General features: G+C 41.5%; 1 protein-coding gene across 1 annotated transcript in view; it reads left to right on the forward strand.

Moving 5' to 3' along the window:
* The first annotated feature begins 4078 nt into the window (after nucleotides 1-4078).
* The window catches only part of SREK1 (splicing regulatory glutamic acid and lysine rich protein 1), a 54135-nt gene continuing 39377 nt past the window's right edge, over nucleotides 4079-18836 (forward strand). The window contains exons 1-2 of the mRNA XM_065406249.1: nucleotides 4079-4276; nucleotides 18473-18606. Of these exons, the coding sequence (XP_065262321.1) occupies nucleotides 4116-4276; nucleotides 18473-18606 (295 nt within the window). The 5' untranslated portion in view covers nucleotides 4079-4115. The remainder of the gene's footprint in view (nucleotides 4277-18472; nucleotides 18607-18836) is intronic.

Genomic DNA, 18836 nt, shown 5'->3' on the forward strand with positions numbered 1-18836 from the left:
TTAGGATACAGCACCAGTGTGCACGCAACACTTGAGACACAAGGGGAAATAATGAAATAGGCTGCTTGTAGGGAGATTCTTTTTCCACAAATGCAGGAAACAAATTTAACAGTGATACAAAGAAAACTTTGCTGTAGATAAAGGTAAATAAACTGAAAATCCTCAAACTTGCTGTACGTCCCACAGACTCTGCAAGGATTACATGTGAACAGTAGCAGTTACTACTTTCTGTTATTCTAAGCTTGTTTGTATGGGGTTTTTTTTTTTTTCAGGCTAATTATTGCCTACTTTGGCAGAGACTTTTGAGTTTAGAATCAGAATCACTTTGTCATCCTATGGTGTGTTATGGAAACTGGCCCTAAAACAAGGCATTCTAAGTCTTATACTTACAATGTAATTGAATCCCTACTCTAATATTTTATAGTTAACCTAAGTATGTAAATGTTTTACTTGTCTGTTTTACAATCACTGCATGGAGAGGAGCTAAAATGGACAATTCCCAGGATCCAAAGAGCATGATTATTCATGAGTATGTTTATCAAAACCTCAATTGTAAGCCAAATTTGATCACTGTTCCCTCAGCAAAGCTAGTCTGGGAATTTCCTTTAACAATGTTTTCCATGTAACTTTATTTTCACTTCAAAGGTTTGTCTGTTATTTTGTATTTTGGTGCTAAAATTTAGAAAAAATTATGAGAAGAATTATGATGTGATGTCCATTTTTTCTAGCTTGTGTAAAAAAGAATATTCGGGTCCAGAGCAAGAAGTCTGCCAAATTGTAGGCCTTGGCACACTAACATTCCCTGCCCTCAGATCCTCTGTGGACTCTCACATTTGTTATAGCGATATTAGTCTTTTGTCCGTAATAATGATTTCAGCATATTTTCTAAGAATTCTTCTTGATGTGTATATTTTTAAGCAGTCTTGTTGATCAGATATTGTTGGAATGGGTTTCCAAGTCATCTGTTTTTTTCTTGATGTAGTTTACAGCTTTTGTTTCCATCTTTGAATTTTTTTCTTCCAGTTTCTGTTGTTTCCCCTGGAGTTGATTATTTTCTGTTTCTCCCATATTAGATTCAAGAATAATTACCTTCACTTTGACAATACAATTTCTTCTATTGATTTTTTTTTTTGAAATATATATATATATATATACTTTGAAGAGTTTGGCCAGAGCAAGACCCAAAGTTTGTTTCTTTTGGTCTCTATGTCCACTGTGACAATAATTTAATACTCTTTTGGGGACAAAATTTAATTTTTACTATTTTTAAATGGGTAATTTTGTGCCCTGTAGTTTGGGCTGTTAAACATAGCATTTTTTTGTTGGGGGGAGGCGGGTGTAGGTGCAAGCTGTGGTTATTTTTTATCATAATCATGATCAAAGTGGCTCCAGGGAGGGCATCTCAGACATCTCCTCAAATAAGTTTTTCCATGAGGTTTACTATTTCAGTGCTTCCGTACCAGCTTAGCTGTTGATACTAGATCCCAGCCAGAGAAGAGAGATGTAACTGCACTCAAAAAACAAAATCGTGTAAAACTTTAGAGCAGTGATTCTCAAAAACTTTTGTACTGATGACCCCTTTCACATAGCAAGCCTCTGAGTGCAATCCCCCTTTATAAATTAAAAACTTTTTAAAAATATATTTGACACCATTATAAATGCTGGAGGCAAAGCGGGGTTGGGGTGGAGGCTGACAGCTCACGACCCCCCACATAACCTCATGACCCCCTGAGGGGTCCCGACCCCCACTTTGAGAACCCCTGCTTTAGAGCCGACAAGTTCACTCAGTCCTACTTCTTGTTCAGCCAATTGCTAAGACAAACAAATTTTACATTTACGGGAGATACTGCTGACTGCTTATTTACAATGTCACTTGAAAGTGAGAACAGGCGTTCGCATGGCACTTTTGTAGCTGGCGTTGCAAGGTATTTACGTGCCAGATATGCTAAACATTCATGTGCCCCTTCGTCCTTCAGCCACCATTCGGGAGGACATGCTTACATGCTGATGATGCTCATTAAAAAAATGCTTTAATTAAATTTGTGACTGAACTCCTTGGGGGAGAATTGCAGGTCTCCTGTTCTGTTTTACCCACATTCTGCCACATATTTCATGTCATAGCAGTCTCGGATGATGACTCAACACATGTTCATTTTAATAACACTTTCACAGCAGATTTGACAAAAAACACAAAGAAGGTACCAATGTGAGATTTCTATGGACAGATACAGCACTCGACCCAAGGTTTAAGAATCTGAAGTGCCTTCCAAAATCTGAGAGAGACGAGGTGTGGAGAATGCTTTCAGATGTCTTAAAAGAGCAACACTCCGATGTGGAAACTACAGAACCTGAACCACCAAAAAAGAAAATCAACGTTCTACAGGTGGCATCTGCCTCAGATGATGAATATGAACATGCGTCGGGCCACTTGGCTTTGGATCATTATCAAGCAGAACCCGTCTTCAGAATGGACACACGTCTTCTTGAATGGTGGCTAAAGCATGAAGGGACATATGAATCTTTTGCACATTTGGCATGTAAATATCTTGCGATGCCGGCTACAACAGTGCCATGTGGAAGCCTGTTCTCACTTTCAGGTGACATTGTAAACAAGACGTGGGCAGCATTATCTCCTGCAAATTGCAACCAAACTTTTTTGTCTGAGCAATTGGCTGAAGGAGGACTGAGTGGACTTGTAGGTTCTAAAGTTTTACATTATTTTATTTTTGAATGCAGTTATATTTTGTACATAATTCTACATTTGTAAGTTCAACTTTCATTATAAAGAGATTGCACTACAGTACTTGTATTAGGTTGTAATAAAAAAATATAAAATGAGCACTGTACACTTTGTATTCTGTGTTCTAATTGAAATCAATATATTTGAAAATGTAAAGAACATCCAAAAATATTTAAATAAATGGTATTCTATTATTAACAGTGTGGTTAATTGTGATTTTTTTAATTGCTTGACAGCCCTACTATTTACCAGTGTGGGCCATATCTACCTGTATGGCCCTGAAGATGTCACATAGCTCAGTGGTTCTCAACCTGTGGCCTATATCAATCTAGTTTTCAGGTGTACAGCAGGGCTCAGATAGGATATGGGGCATCCAAGTTCAAGTGCCTGCTCCAATGCCTATAGAAAGTGGCACCGCTTCTGAAGAGAAATGGAAAGAGCCCACTACCAGAATATCCCATTGCCTAGGGAGCACACTCCAGCAATGTAGGAGGTCCAAATTCAGATTGTTGAACCTGCCTGGGAGGGTTCCCTAACCACTCAGCTAAAGGCTACAACGGAGGCTGCTTTTCTCAACATGGCCAAACCCAAAAGACCGGATCTGGGTGGAACGAACCCTTGTTTCAATCTGACAAAATATTTTCAACGTTTCATTTTGCCAAAAAAAGTTTTAAAAAAATCATTGTGGGTTTGCCTTGACAGACACTGAGAACAGCTCACCTGGGCAAGGAACCAAAACTCCACTGGGGGCCCAGCTCTGCCTTAGCCAGGAGACCCCTGCCAATGGGGGGAGCTGAAGGGCCCTGTTACTCAAAAAGCCAACGGACAAAGTTCTTCACCCTGTGTAGGCGCGTGCTGCGGTGCCGGCGGCGCCCGCCTGGCAACTCCTTCAGCTACACCCGCTGTCCAAGCGGGAAGGGCACAAATGGAACTGGGCTGGATGCCGCTCCCCTAACGCCGGCCGAGCCCCCAGCAGGTTCCCGGCTCCGCGCTAGCACAGCGCCCGCCCAAGCTGCTTTGGCCGCCGTGGGTAGCGCACAGCACGTGCCCGGTGGGTGACCCGCGGAACAGGCCGGACCCAGGAGGCACGCACGGCCGCGGCGGCGCAGCAGCCCCCCGCGAAGCGACTGGGCGGGGTCGGCACTCAGCAGCTCCGTGATCTTCCCGCAGGCCCAACTCGACGCCTCCCCCACGGGGCTAAGGGAGGCTGGAAAGAGAAAAACCGCCACTGCCACTGAGCAGCCGATGTCGAGGCTAGAGCGTCCCCACGCCGGGACACTCTAACAAGCACCGCACGCTCTTCTCTATGGTTGGGCCCGCCTCCTGAGCCCTGGGCTGCGAGTGCACAGCACGGAGCGGTTGTGTAGGTGCCGCCATGATGAACAGCGGTGGAATCGGGGTGCCGCTCGGCTTCCCCTTGGGCCCTACCTCTGTCATCCAAGTCACCAACCTCTCCTCGGCGGTAACCAGCGAGCAGATGCGGACGCTGTTCGGCTTCCTGGGAGAAATCGAGGAGCTGCGCCTTTATCCCCCAGAGTAAGTGAGGCCTTGCCCGGGCCATAGAGAGGGGCCCAGAGAGGCTTGTGTGATGCTGCGGAGGCCATCTTGGTTATGGGCGGCCGGCCCATCTCCACGGCGATGGGGTCACGTGACCCCATTTATTTGCGCTTTGCCGCTCTATGGGAAGGAATGTTGCCCGAAGCTAAGATGGCGGCCGCCGTCCGCGGCCTGGGAACCTGCCCCTCCCCCAGCCACAGGGAGGGAGCCGTGGGGTCTCTTGTCTCCGCTCCGACCCAGAGCGGCCTCTGTAGCCTAGTAACCGGAATCAGGGCTGCGGGCTCCCGACGCGTCAAGTGCCTTGGGCTCAGCGACTGTAGAAAAGTGAACCTGAGTCGTCCCCCGCCTGCTGTCCCGAGACTTCCCTGAGCCCCCCAGTGTGGGGAGTTTCCTCCTCCTTACACCGCCACTCTGGCCCTTGCCCTGAACCTTCGCCCACTCTGGTTTCAGTCCTGAATCCTCCCTCCGCCCCCCGTGAGGGGACTCTCCTCTGAACCTACCCCCAATGATGGGAGCCTCCTCCCACTCTCACCCTTGCCTTAAACCCCTCCCCAGTGAGTGGAACTGTTCCCCCTCCCCCCGTCCCTGCCCGATGAGGGGGGCCTCGTTTCTTACCCCCTCTCTCGGACTAAACTAAAGTCCACCCCAATGGGGGAGTCTCCTCTCTACCATCTGGCCCTAAACCTCACTCTGGTGGTGGAATCTCATCTGTTTATAAAGAATATAAACTCAGAAGTAGTTCCAGGTTAACAGGTACTACTATATCTGTCCCTAAGCCCACCTACCAATTTTTTTTTGTTTTACAGTAAGTGTTGCTCTGTAAGAGGTATACACAAAGGGGAAAGTGATTATCACTTTAAATAATGAAACTGGCCTTACACTAAGTGTTCTGAAATGATTACACTAAACAAGATTGAAAAAAGAGAAAAATAACTAAGATATTGAGTTCTGTGTGAATGTGTAACCACAGTACGTAAAACATTTTCAGACATTAGCATGATTTTTTTTGATGGTTTAAATTAAATGTGTTCCTTTTAAATATTTGCTGGGCTTATGGGTAGGACTTCACAGCAGCAAATAGGAAAAGGGAGAAGGCACTTTTTCCAGATGACATATCTGTCCTTTGAAACTGAAAGTATATGTATTACTGAACGTTTGAAAGCTATAAATAGGGATGGGAGGTAGGGGGAAATAAGGATACTTCCATCAAAATATATTGGACTAGGAAATTTCTAAATGAGGAATGTTTTTAAAAAAAATCCAAAATGAGATTTAAGATCTTATTGACTGACATACAATACAATCTTCTATACCCACAGGGAGAGACTTAAAATAGCCTTAACATAGCACTTATATGCTATATTTTATTTTAAAAGTGCTCTACAGATATTTGCTAATTAACATGAGTTTTCTTCCAAATGTATGGTTGGATGTAGCTGTTGATCTCATTTATTATTGTTTTATATTATAAGATTTAAATAAAGTGGATGCTCCTTTCACACCATAGAGAAATCTGTTTATGCAATATATAGTATATATTTAAAACTTAAATTAAACTGAAACCCAATACCACAGCAAATCTTAATTTACATGTGCATGTTAAAAGGATTTAAACCTCAGCTATGGTGGATCCAGTCTATGTTCAGAAATTTTGTGGGATAGAGGATATATTCCCATTTTTCTGTAATTTTATTTTAGATTTTATTTTATTTAAATCTCTTTTAAAATAAAAAGAAATACATAATCTAGTGCCAAATGGTACTGGAGTTCCAATACTTGACATGGTTTGCAATTAATATTTTAGATAAAACTGAAGATTTTAACTAATTTCTTTTGTGAACCAACAATAACATACTTGTTGTTGACAATTAAAATTAAAATAAATTAAAAGTAGGCTTTCTAAACACAGCAGTCATTTGAAAAGCACTTTTTTAAACATTAAGACAAGCACGGAATAAAATAAATAAATATATATGCATTAGTAACAAAAGCATATTTAGGAAAAAGTCCTTTGAGTTAACAAAGTGACAGCAACGAATATCAGACAGGAATTCAGTACAGAATGTTGAGAATACTTTTCTGCTTTCTTTTTGTTACATATTTATTGGGTTTAGATTTTAGAATGGAAGTACATTTCCAAGAATCTTCCTCAAAGCTTTAAGAACAAAAAAGTACACATTATGAATAGTAAAGGGTCACTGTTAAGCAGCTTGGGTTCAAAATAGAAGAATATTTTAATATTTTTTAAAAATTCAAGTGATGTTAACTTTTATTTGGATTTACAAATTTAGGTGTAGCAATTTCAACTGCAGTGTGGCAGCATGGTACTGCACCTGAGAAGAAGAAAGTGAAATTGACTAAAAAAAGTGAAGCTGACTATTTTGTCTTCAGTTTCCAAGTAAAATAAATCAAACAGAAATGATGATAAAAAAGTTAGATTTTAAACTTTTGTCTGGTTTCAGTTATCTGAGCTATTGGTGCATAGATAAAAAAAGTTTCATTGTTTTAACTTGACAGTGTCCGTTTGAACTCCCATACTTTCAGATGGAATTCATAATATTGGTTATCTTAGAGATCACCTGTCCACTATGTGGCAATTAAGATCTTCAGGTTTCAGAGTAGCAGCCGTGTTAGTCTGTATCCGCAAAAAATACTTCAGTGATCTTCAGGATCACTCTTGTTGGTAGTTCCTGGAATTGTGCTATGTCCAACAATGGTGATGGGGCATTCTCAGTTAAGGGGCTCACTTTGGGAATAAACTGTCTCTGACATGCCAGAGCCCAGATTTGATGACCTTAAGGAAACAACTCTTTTTTCAGTTAGATCTCCAAGTGAATGGCATAATTCAGTGCATAGAATAAGTGAACCTCAGGTTCTGCCATGAATAGCAACTCTTAAGTGACAAATATTTAGATACATTTTTTGAAGTGCTGTTTCATGCTTAAAAGTGACCGTTTAAAAATGGTTCTGGGGGCTTCTATTATTATTTTTATTATGGTAGCGCCTAGAGGCCCCACTTGAGATCAGGACCCTGTTGTACTAGGCACTGTACAAACTCATAGTAAATGACAGTCCCTGTTCCGAAGAGCTCACAGCCTAACTGAACAACACAGAAAAGGGGTATGAGTAAGGGAGAATTATTATCCCCATTTTCTGGATGGAGAAATGAGGCAGAGAGCGATATTAAGTAATGTGCTCAAGATTTCTCAGTAATATTCATTTTCTGTCATTGAAACCATATTGAATGTTTATTTCACAAATAAAAAATATGTTAATGGCCAGTTTTGCAAACTAAATCTCAACTCTGAGAGTCAGCGTGGGTTTTTTCCCATGTATGCATCCTCTCCAGTAATAGTTTCTGTAGGATAAATTAGGGCTAAAGAGGTGCTTCTGTAATCCCTTGCCTTTAACGAGTTTGCACATATGTAATTGATTTTAACTTCTGTTCCAGTTCTACTGGTGATTCACAAGAATTGCTATAATCCATCTCTCTCACTCTCTGCTGTGGAAGCTATACAGTGCTAATAGTAGTAAAATTCAATACAAGTTCATTTTAAACTGCAGTCTTGCAGTTGGATCCGTGCAGACACAACGGTCCGCCTGTGAAGATCAGATTACAGGATTGAGGTTGTGATCTCTAGAGCCTCAATTGTGCAAGATTGTTGTTGTTGGGGGGCGGGGGGGTGTAGGGGGCAGCAGTCTTCGTATCTGGAGAGAGCATGCAAGAAGTTACATGATTGGAGCTCAAAGTAAATAGCTAGGATTCCTAACATGAATCAGGAGCAGATCAGTTGAATACGAAAGTACAGAGTAGAACTGCATTTTAATGGTTGTCAGGCACCCAGGTGTCTCAGCAATGGGTGCCATATAAAAATACATAAATAACATTAAGTATAGCAAAACCCCAATTTTCTAATCAGGAATCAAAATATTATGGCCTCTTCCAGATGATTAAATGTTTATTATTAAATAAAATTATAAAGTAACACCCCCCCCCAAAAAAAAAATTCTATCATTTTTGATCATAGAGGCTCAATTTAAATGTATACCTCAAATTAAAAAACATAGTAAAAGAACAAAAAATGTGCCACTGTGGCTAAACAACAAAGTAAAAGAAGCAGTGAGAGGCAAAAAGGTATCCTTTAAAAAGTGGACGTTAAATCATAGTGAGGAAAATAGAAAGGCACATAAACTCTGGCAAATGAAGTGTAAAAATATAATTAGGAAGGCCAAAAAAGAATTTGAAGAACAGCTAGCCAAAGACTCAAAAAGTAATAGCAAAAAGTTAAGTACATCAGAAGCAGGAAGCCTGTTAAACAACCAGTGTGGGGCTACTGGATGATGGAGATGCTAAAGGAGCACTCGAGGACAATAAGGCCAGATGGTATTCACCCAAGGGTTCTGAAGGAACTCAAATGTGAAATTGCAGGACTACTAACTGTCATCTGTAACCTATCATTTAAATCAGTTTCTGTACCTAATGACTGGAGAATAGCTATGTGACGCCAATTTTTAAAAAGGGTTCCAGAGGTGATCCCGGCAATTACAAAGCAACAGAGCATAAGCTTTCGTGGGTAAGAACCTCACTTCTTCAGATGCAAGTCACTTGAGGTTCTTACCCACGAAAGCTTATGCTCCCAATACTTCTGTTAGTCTTAAAGGTGCCACAGGACCCTCTGTTGCTTTTTACAGATTCAGACTAACACGGCTACCCCTCTGATACTTGACACCGGCAATTACAGTAAGCCTGACTTCGATACTGGGCACGCTGTTTGAAACTGTTGTAAAGAACAAAATTGTCAGACACATAGATGAATATAATCTGTAGGGGAAATGTTTTTTGTAGAGGGAAATCATGCCTCACCAATCTATTAGAATTCTTTGAGGGGGTCAACAAGCATGTGGGCAAGGGGGATCCAGTGGATATAATATACTTAGATTTTCAGAAAGCCTTTGACTTAAGAACCTCAGCAAAGGCTCTTCAGCAAAGTAAGTTGTCATGGGATAAGAGGGAAAGTCCTCTCATGGATTGGTAACTGGTTAAAAGATAGGAAACAAAGGATAGGAATAAATGGTCAGTTTTCAAAATGGAAAGAGGGGTCTGTACTGGGACCAGTCCTATTCAACATATTCATAAATGATCTGGAAAAGGGGGTAAACAGTGAGGTGGCAAAATTTTCAGATGATACAAAACTACTCAAGATAGTTAAGTCCCAGGCAGACTGCGAAGAGCGACAAAAGGATCTTTCAAAACTGAGTGACTGGGCAACATAATGGAAGATGAAATTCAATGTTGATAAATGTGAAGTAATGCACATTAGAAAACATAATCCGAACTATACATATAAAAAGATGGGGTCTAAATTAGCTGTTAACACTCAAGAAAGAGATCTTGGAGTCACTGTGGATAATTATCTGAAAACATCCACTCAAAGTGCAGTGGCAGTCAAAAAAGCTAACAGAATGTTGGGAATCATTAAGAAAGGGATATATAATAAGACAGAAAATATCATATTGCCTCTATATAAATCCATGGTACGCGCACACCTTGAATACTGCATGCAGATGTGGTCGCCCCATCTAAAAAAATATATATTACATCTGGAAAAGGTACAGAGAAGGGCGACAAAAAGTGATTAAGGGTATGGAACAGCTTCTGTATGAGGAGAGATTAATAAGACTGAGACATTTCAGTTTGGAAAAGAGACGATTAAGGGGGATATGATTGAGGTCTATAAAATCATGACTGGTGTGGAGAAAGTAAATAAGGAAGTGTTATTCACTCCTTCTGATAACACAAGAACTAGGGGTCACGAAATGAAATAAGTAGGCAGCAGGTTTAAAACAAACAAAAGGAAGTATTTTTTCACACAACGCTCAGTCAACCTGTGGATCTCTTTGCCAGAGGATGTTGTGAAGGGCAAGACTATAACATAGTTCAAAAAAGAACTAGATAAGTTCATGAAGGATAGATCTATCAATGGCTATTAGCCAAGATGGGCAGGGATGGTGTCCCTAGCCTCTGTTTGCCAGAAACTGGGAATGGGTGACGGGATGGATCACTGGATGATGACTTGTTCTGATCATTCCCTCTGGGGCACTTGGCATTGGCCACTGTCAGAAGACAGGATACTGGGCTAGATGGACATTTGGTCTGACCCAGTACGGCCACTCTTATGTTCTTATGTCATCCTTATATTTTCTCTTTGCACAGTACAAGCTATCAAATCTTTAGTCCAATCATTAAATTAAAATGTGTTACATATAAATATTTAAATCTCTCAAAGTTACAATGCTATTCTTGTGTGATACCAATTTTGATTATCTTTTGATTGTTTTTAACTTACAGAAAAATATGGGCTGTGGTTAAAAAAAAAAAAAAAAGAGAAAAATGGGTCTATAACTATTATCCCATAATAGTGCTATGAACTGAATGGAAAGAATTAAGTTTTAACCCATTTTCCACCAGGAAGCACAATGAAAAGTTTGTAGGGGAGCACTCCTCACTGCTTAACAGAAGTCTTTAATTTTTTCCATTCTTGCAGGGAATGATCATTATATAATAGTTTCAGATTCTTTCCAACAGTATAGCCCCTTTGCAGTGCTGTGATGGGTAGAAGAAGGATGCCCCTGTTGTAGGAGAATTGGTGGCATAGAACCCAGCATAACTGGCTACAGACCACCCTACTCCCAACTTCCCTGTATAGGGAGGACAAGGGCTTGGTTGGAATATCTGGCACTGTCCAGCTGGCATTCTGGTCATTGTAGCAGTGTCACAGCTCTGCTGTAGTTAAGCTTAAGACCAGCTTTCTGTTTAAAGCTTGACTGTTCTGAGGGGTCTGAAATCTACAGCTTAGTTGCCTTGAAATTTGGTGTACAGCATGGGATATGACTAGTGACCCAAAGTTGGGACCATTTGATCAACAGCTTCCTGAGATACAGCCTCTGGGATCAGAGGAGGCTTCTCTTAAAGTGGACAGATTTTGGCAACCTGTTTTTGCTCACAGGTACAAATCAAACCAGGTCTTAGATCATTGCATAAGGGTCTCAAATGCTTGAGGATTACTCCAACAGAGTGCATGGCACCCACCAGCCCTTAGGGGGAAATCAAATTAAAACAACATTTGAAAGAAATTTTGCTTCTCCTGTTAGTCATGCCAAAGGCTCATGAGCTTATTTATACACCTAATGGATTATATTGAGCATGTGTGGACAGAGGAATAAACAGGATTGTTAGTCTTTAAAGTTTCACACCAGCAGTATAACCAGTAGTCCTTTGAACATGACCCATTCTGCCAGCATCAGGCCTGGTCTACACCTAAAACTTAGGTCAACCTAGCTTTATCTCTCAGGCCTGTGAAAAATTTCACACCCTGTGAGATGCAGTTAGGTCGACCTAACCCCCACTATAGATGCAGCTAGTCAACCTCGCTACCACCTCTCAAGGGTGTGTATTTACTATAGCAACAAACAAAAAAAACCACTTCCATTGCTGTAGCAAGTGTCTGTACTACAGCAGCATAGTTGCAGCTCCGCCACTGTAGTGTTTATAGTGTAGACATAACCTTGGTTCAAGTCACATCTTGTGTAGCAATATGGAAAAGATTGGGTGGCATATTGCTGAAATCTCTGAGTGAGGCTTTTTCAAATTTTATTTTGGGGGAATATAATCAAAGTATTTTTGTTTAAAAAATAAATATGCGAATGCTTGCTGGCAGGGGAGTAGAGGAATGGGGGGAATAAGGGTAAGATGAAGGTTTGGAAGTGCAAGAAGAGGTGGATAAATGGGGATGGGTAGTATGGGATGTGAGAGTGGTTGGGGGCTTTGGGGAGGTACACATGGGGGTGAGTGGCAGAAGGGCTGGGGGAAAACAGGTATAGGTGACTGTTGACCTCACATTTTCCCCTTCTGTATATGTACCAGGATCTGGGTGGTCTGAACCCCTCTCTCTACCCCTCGTGAGCTGGGATCTGGGAGTCTGCTCCCCAGTGGGCACTCTCTGCCCCCTGTGTGTGCCAGCACTGAGGCTCTGAGAGTAAATATATATATAATTTTCCTTTTAACGTCTCCGTGGACAATATTTTTTGTATGTATATTCCGCGTACCAGGACTTCTTGTGCTAATAGACTATGGGTCCTACCATCTCCTTCAGTCCAAGACTGTGACTCTTCTTTTTTAATGCCAGTACTGGAGACGGTTTATAGCTGTTCACAAGACCCAAAGGCTTGCTCACACACCTCAGACTGGCTGTCAGCACTCCTCCCTCACCCATTGAACTCCCTGCTTTTAAGCATTGGTAGTAGTGAGCAGAATCTTTTTACCTCATTCCATTGTCTGCCTTAGGGGACCAAATGGCTTCAGGGGCTTTACTTCCCAAACAGGACCATCCACTACCTTCCTTCGCTCTGTTTGTTTCCTCCTGCGTTATCATGGCAGAGCAAGCCAAAGGTTAAGAGGTCCCTATGTGAGGAGACGCCCAGAAAATACAGAGGAGAAGCTCTGCCAGACTTGGTCCCAACCCACTGTTGCTTTGCTAAGGCTCAGTGTTTTGTATGGCTTTTAGTAACCTCTCCGTTCCCTTGCAGCAGCCGAGATTCCTCTGGAGAGACCACTGCAAAATCTGTTCAGTCCTCTTTAGCTCTTGAGTCTCACCAAACCAGACCATTCACACCAATCAAGACTCTTTGGGGTAAATCTGAAAAGCTACCTGATCACTTGCTCCAGTCCACCCCTGAAGGGCGTCTGGTCCCATCCTAATCTCTTAAGTAGGTAAATGAGTCACTTGGCAAAAAATTGAATATCCTTTTTCCCCAAGAGAAAGATCTGGGCTCTTAGGGATGTTTCCTTGTTCTTTCTCTCCACCTACATTTTAGATGATGATTAGCCTGCTTAGCTGAAGTTCCCTCTGACGGCAAGCTAGGTCCTCTAAGGTAATACAAGAACATCTTCCTTATGAGTGTGACTACACCCCCACAAAAGACAAAGTAAACGCTAAAAGCCAAAAATCTCATCTCCTTCCTTCAATTCTAGCTCTTCTCCTAAAGAATTAGTTTTGGATCGCAATAACTCTGAACCAGAGAAGCAGACGTCTCGCTTTCTCTCAGCCCCATAGAGTAAATGTGCATGTGCAGGCTAAAGCAAATACATAAAATTAAATCAGAATTCACCTTTTTCCTTCTTTCCTCCGTTTAAGAAGTCGTTTGGGAAACTCCTGACAAAGGAGAAGGCTCAGTCAAAAAGTTCTTCAATTCTTCAACTTCTTGATCTTCCTTAAAGTTGATGCAGCAGTGACGTCCCTGGCAAAGATTGTGGTAACTCCTGCTAAGGGGAATTTCTTCCTAACCGCTCTTCAACAGACTGGGTGATAGAAGAAACCCTTAGAAAGAATTTTGAAACTTCTTCATTAACTCTTAAAGCCTCACTGGCAACCGTGTCAGATCCACAATTTTCAGGTGGGATATCTTAAACAGTTTCAACCCTCAGAACCATGACAAATACAATTAATAAATTCATATATCATAAGGCCAGAAGAGACTATTGTGATCATCTATTCTGACTTCCTGTATAACACAGGCCATAGAACTTCCCAAAGTACTTCCTAGAGCATATCTTTTAGAAGAATATCCACTGTTGTTTTAAAAATTGTCGGATGGAGAATCTTGGTAAATTACTCTCACCGTTAAAAATGTATGCCTTATTTCCAGTCTGAATTTTTCTAGCTTCAGCTTTCACATGCTCCCCCCACTCCACCCCGCAGAATTCCTGTGCTTTCCTGCTGAAAACAACAGGGAAGCAAAGGGAAGCCGCACCAGGGGGAGGGGATGACCATGGGTGCAGTTTTTTGGGGGGGTTGTCCCCCCAAACAAAGGCAAGGCATGGGGAGGCACACAGGTTTATGTGCCACTGGCCTCCCCACCCCCAATTTCTGCAAGCGCAGAGCTGCCCATCTGAAGGAGGCTTCCTCTCAACTCCGCTGACTCTGCAGCTCTATGCCGCCTCGGCAGCTGAACGCCGCCTCCTGGGTCCTAATGCCAATCGCGCTCTCCTTCCGTGTGCTGGGACCCTTCCTGTTTTCTGTGCAACGATGAGTGTTCATGGAGGGGCTGGGTAAGAGGTGGGGGGGGGGAAAGAGGGAAGAGAGGCTGGGGAGAAGAAGCAGTGCAGAAGGAAGGGGAGTGGAATGGCGGGGGAGGGGGATGAAGAAAGGGATAGGGGAATTGCGGGAGGAAAGCGGGAGCCCATCATGCAGCGTCCCCTCGGCAGCAACTGGGGCTCACCTGTTAAGCAGGCCCATTGAACCCTCTACACTTGGACTCCTCTGAGTCCCCCATACCCAGACCCCCACCCCACTGATCCCCAAGCAGCTGCACCTGGACCCCCACCCCATCAAGCTCCACTCCCCCAGCACCTGGACCCCCCCACGGAGCTCCCCCCACCCCCTGCTGAGCCCCAATCACCTTCACCTGGATCCCCTGCAGAGTCCCATTGCCCCTGCACCTGGAACCGCCCCAACAAGCCCTTGTGCATCCAGATCTCCCACTGAGCCACATGCACCCAGATTGCCCCACACAGAAGCCTCTCAACCCACACCTGGATCCCCCCACACTGAGCCCCTCCACACTTGGATCCTGCTGGGCTGAGCTTGCCCACCCACACCTCATGCACCGGGCGCAGAGGGGCAGGCCCAGCCTGCAGTGTGTCTGGGTCAGGTGCATCCTCACTGCCGAGTCCCTGCACCGGGGTAGGTTAGGGCTTCAGGATGATCTCCCACCTCAATGCAGTCAGTGGCCTGTGCTCCCCACTGCCATGCTGGAACCACATTTATTTATTGACAAAATTTGCAGAAATTTAAAATATTGTGTGCAGAACTTCTAATTTTTTGGCACAGAATTCTCTCAGGAGTATTTTCCATAAACCCATGTTGATTTGCATTAATTACACTGTCTTCCTTTAGTTCTTTATTAATCAGGTTCCATATCAATCGCTCCATTATCTTGTTCAGGATCGATGTCAGGCTGACAGTTCTATAATTACCTGGGTCATCCTTTTACCCTTTTTTAAAAATCAGCATAATGTTACCTTTCTTCTGATCTTTTGGGATTTTTCCAGTGTTCCAAGGCTTATTGAATGCTCCTCAGCCTGCTCTTTTAAAACTCTTGTATGCAAGACTTTAAAATGTCTAAATGACTGAATTGGCTTCTCTCTCAGCTTTCCACTACTCTTCTAATAAGAGTGATTCAGAAGATAAAAAAGGAGGTGGCAGTGGTCATGGGTCCATTGTACTCCGACCTAGTGGAAGATTGCATGGAGATTTCTGGGACATCATCTTTCCTGGAGGCCTGCTTATGCATTCCAGTCAAAACTACATGAACCTAACAGCTTGGTGTTAGTAGCAAACCCTAAACAAAATAAGAGAGTCCTCTAGAGTAGTAAAGACTCTTAGCTTCATGCAAGGTTTCCACTCTCTCTTAAGCTATGCAAGTGTTTAGACAGAATTCTGCAACTGGTGTCAAGATAGAAAGATCAGTCTTTGAAAACAAAGAGTTCAAGGTCATCTGGATTTTTTCATAGCAAAAATGTCAAACATCTGGCCTACAGGCCAGATCTGACTGCTTGATTTATTTATTTAGCAACATGGCATATTCAGAGTCTACTAAAAAAAGAACAGGAGTACTTGTGGCACCATAGAGACTAACAAATGTATTTGAGCATAAGCTTTCGTGGGCTACAGCCCACTTCATCGAAAGCTTATGCTCAAATAAATTTGTTAGTCTCTAAGGTGCCACAAGTACTCCTGTTCTTTTTGCGGATACAGACTAACACGGCTGCTACTCTGAAACCTGTCAGAGTCTACTGATTCTAAAGCATTTTGGGGTGGGGACCCAAACACCCCAAAAACCCAGTAAATCTCTAGTCCTTAGGGGTTCAAAGTTAGCCTTTTAAATGTGAGCCAAGAATAAATTGATTTCTTATCAATTTCATTCCTTCCTTAAATGCCTGGGCCACCCTAATCCTCCATAGCCAGGTATTGTGTCGCAGAAGCTTACTCAGCTGCAGATAAACCAGTTCCAATAGAGCTCAGAGCCCACTCCACATGTTTCTCTGTGTATACCATTCTGGTATACCATTCTGCTTAGGGGTGTGCATTTTTCACACTCTGAGAAGCATAGTTATGCTGGCCTAATTATCTAGTGTAGACCAGGCCTACATTGCTCCGCAGGAGCATTCTTTTGTGGGAAGGTGAATCCAAGAAGTGGTTCCAAAGTAGCGTAATGCTGCTAATTTTAGGGAAGAAGGGGAAACATGCTTTTTTCTGTTCTCCTAATCTCTCACTCACCTATTTATTTTTTTCTTCCCTCTTGCTGTGTCCCAAATGCCTCTGACTGGGGGAGAGGTCAGATCCAGAATGGCAAACTTTTTACCTAATGATTATCTTTCTGGAAATGACCCCCTCCACTCCAATCTACTCATGCTCTAATATTTAAGTGCCCTTGGGTTGCTATGCAATGATATTTCAGGTTCATTTACATAGTTAATATGGTGAAATAAGGCATTTCTGTTGAGAAGTTTATGTTCTGTTAATTAGGATTTAGTAATTGCACACAGTTCTGGAAGTACTCAACTGGAGTGAGGACTTAAAGGGTGTAAGCAACCTCAAGTGCCTCATGGAAGGTCTGAACTGTTTCCAGTATTTGCAGGAAGAGAGCCACTGTTTAAATATATCTGACAGGGGTAGAGGCCAGTCTCAGAAAGGAAATAATCAAATAGCAAATTTTCCATTGTTGGCTGCTTTATTAAAAGACATTATCATATGAGCTTCTTCTGGGTCTTGTTGAATGCAATTCGCAAATCCCAATAATATCCCATTTTGTGTCTGTTCTTAGTCTTTTAAGACCTCCAACATACCACTAATCTGCTTTTGACATGAGGAATATAAAGTAAATATTTGTACAATGGATACAAAACCTGTTTAGAGAACACTTCTGAAAGATTTATTTTAAAATTATTTTAACTGATTTCATTGTGCATAGTTAGGCTTAAAGGATTATATATTTTTATCAGTACATGTCGGCAAATGTCGATTTCACCCTAGGCATGCAAATATTTTCCTCAATAACAATAAAAATTTACAGATAAGCAAAGTTAGAAAAATGCTGCTTGAGAATTTACTAGAGTTTGATTTAAGAATATTTTACTTCGTCAATATCACATGTTAAAATATACAATTTGTTTTTTTATTACTATAAAGTTTTATCTTTTTGAATATTAGCATCTACTAAAATTAAATAAGTATTGTCCAACCACCCTATAATTTCCCCCAATTGCAAAAATTTTAATAGATTAAAATAAAAAAAGCTTAAAAATTAACATCAATATTATCCCTCAAAATTGTTTTTTAAAAACATTAACTTCTGCCAAGCCTATGCAGAGTATATGGTACACAGATATGAACTTGACTGGTCAAGACCATGGCATTTAGAAGAAATAAGGCTAAAACCTTGATTGATAGGGTGTCTAATGAATGTGCTGACAGATATTTCTTGTTTTTTGTCTTACTGTGTTTCATCTTAAACTGATCTGTGAGTTTTTTCATGACAAAGTTATTACATACTTTAATGCACCATGCTAAAGTAGCAGATAGAGCCCTTCTTTCCACCAGTAAGCTAAGACCAATTTTCCTGCTATTGGAGAACATTTTTTTATTAATAAGAATGAACAGGGTCTAATTAAGGGCGTAGACACGAAAGTCAATTAATATGTGCTGATGTCTGGAGGACCCACTACAAATGACTCAATTTTGTGCTCTACAGTAAGTGAACAAAGGCTATTTGGGAAAAGAAAGATTAAATGTTCTCCATTTATTGACAAGTGTGCTATAGTTCAATTTACAGTTTGATTTTTGGATTATACTGATAAATGTTCTATAGCAGGTTTTCTAAAGGCACTAGTGCCTTATTAATAGAACTCATAGCTACACTCTGCCACTACTAAATCCTTTCTAAGAGGAAGATAGTACCATTTTTGTGTGTGTGGATGAGAAATGAGTGATTCAGTTAATTTTTGCTATAGGTGTCTTCCTGTGAATGTATATAAGTAAACTAAAAAAGACTTTTGAGGAAAACTAAAATCTGTGTTTTCATGACACTAATTGATTTTTCCTTTTTATTTTGCAGCAACGCTCCTCTTGCTTTTTCCTCCAAAGTATGTTATATTAAGTTTCGTGAAGCATCGAGTGTTGGTGTGGCCCAGCATCTAACTAACACCGTTTTTATTGATAGAGCTCTGATAGTCGTACCCTGTGCAGAAGGTTGGTATTTCAGACATTCTTCTGTAATGTTGGTCTTTGTCCTGTATGTTAATTGCCTTTAGCTTTCCCAGAAACTGGCAAGTAACTGATGCTCTTCTTTTTATTTTCCCCCTCATCTTTTTGTAAGCAAAATTTTAGATTCGAAAAAGGTAAAAAGAATAAACTGTTAGAAGAAGAAGAAGTAAAATATGTTGGCTACACTTTTAAACATCTTTTGTATACATTTAGCT

This window comes from Emys orbicularis, chromosome 6, assembly GCF_028017835.1.
Source record: "Emys orbicularis isolate rEmyOrb1 chromosome 6, rEmyOrb1.hap1, whole genome shotgun sequence".
Taxonomy (NCBI): Eukaryota; Metazoa; Chordata; order Testudines; family Emydidae; genus Emys; species Emys orbicularis.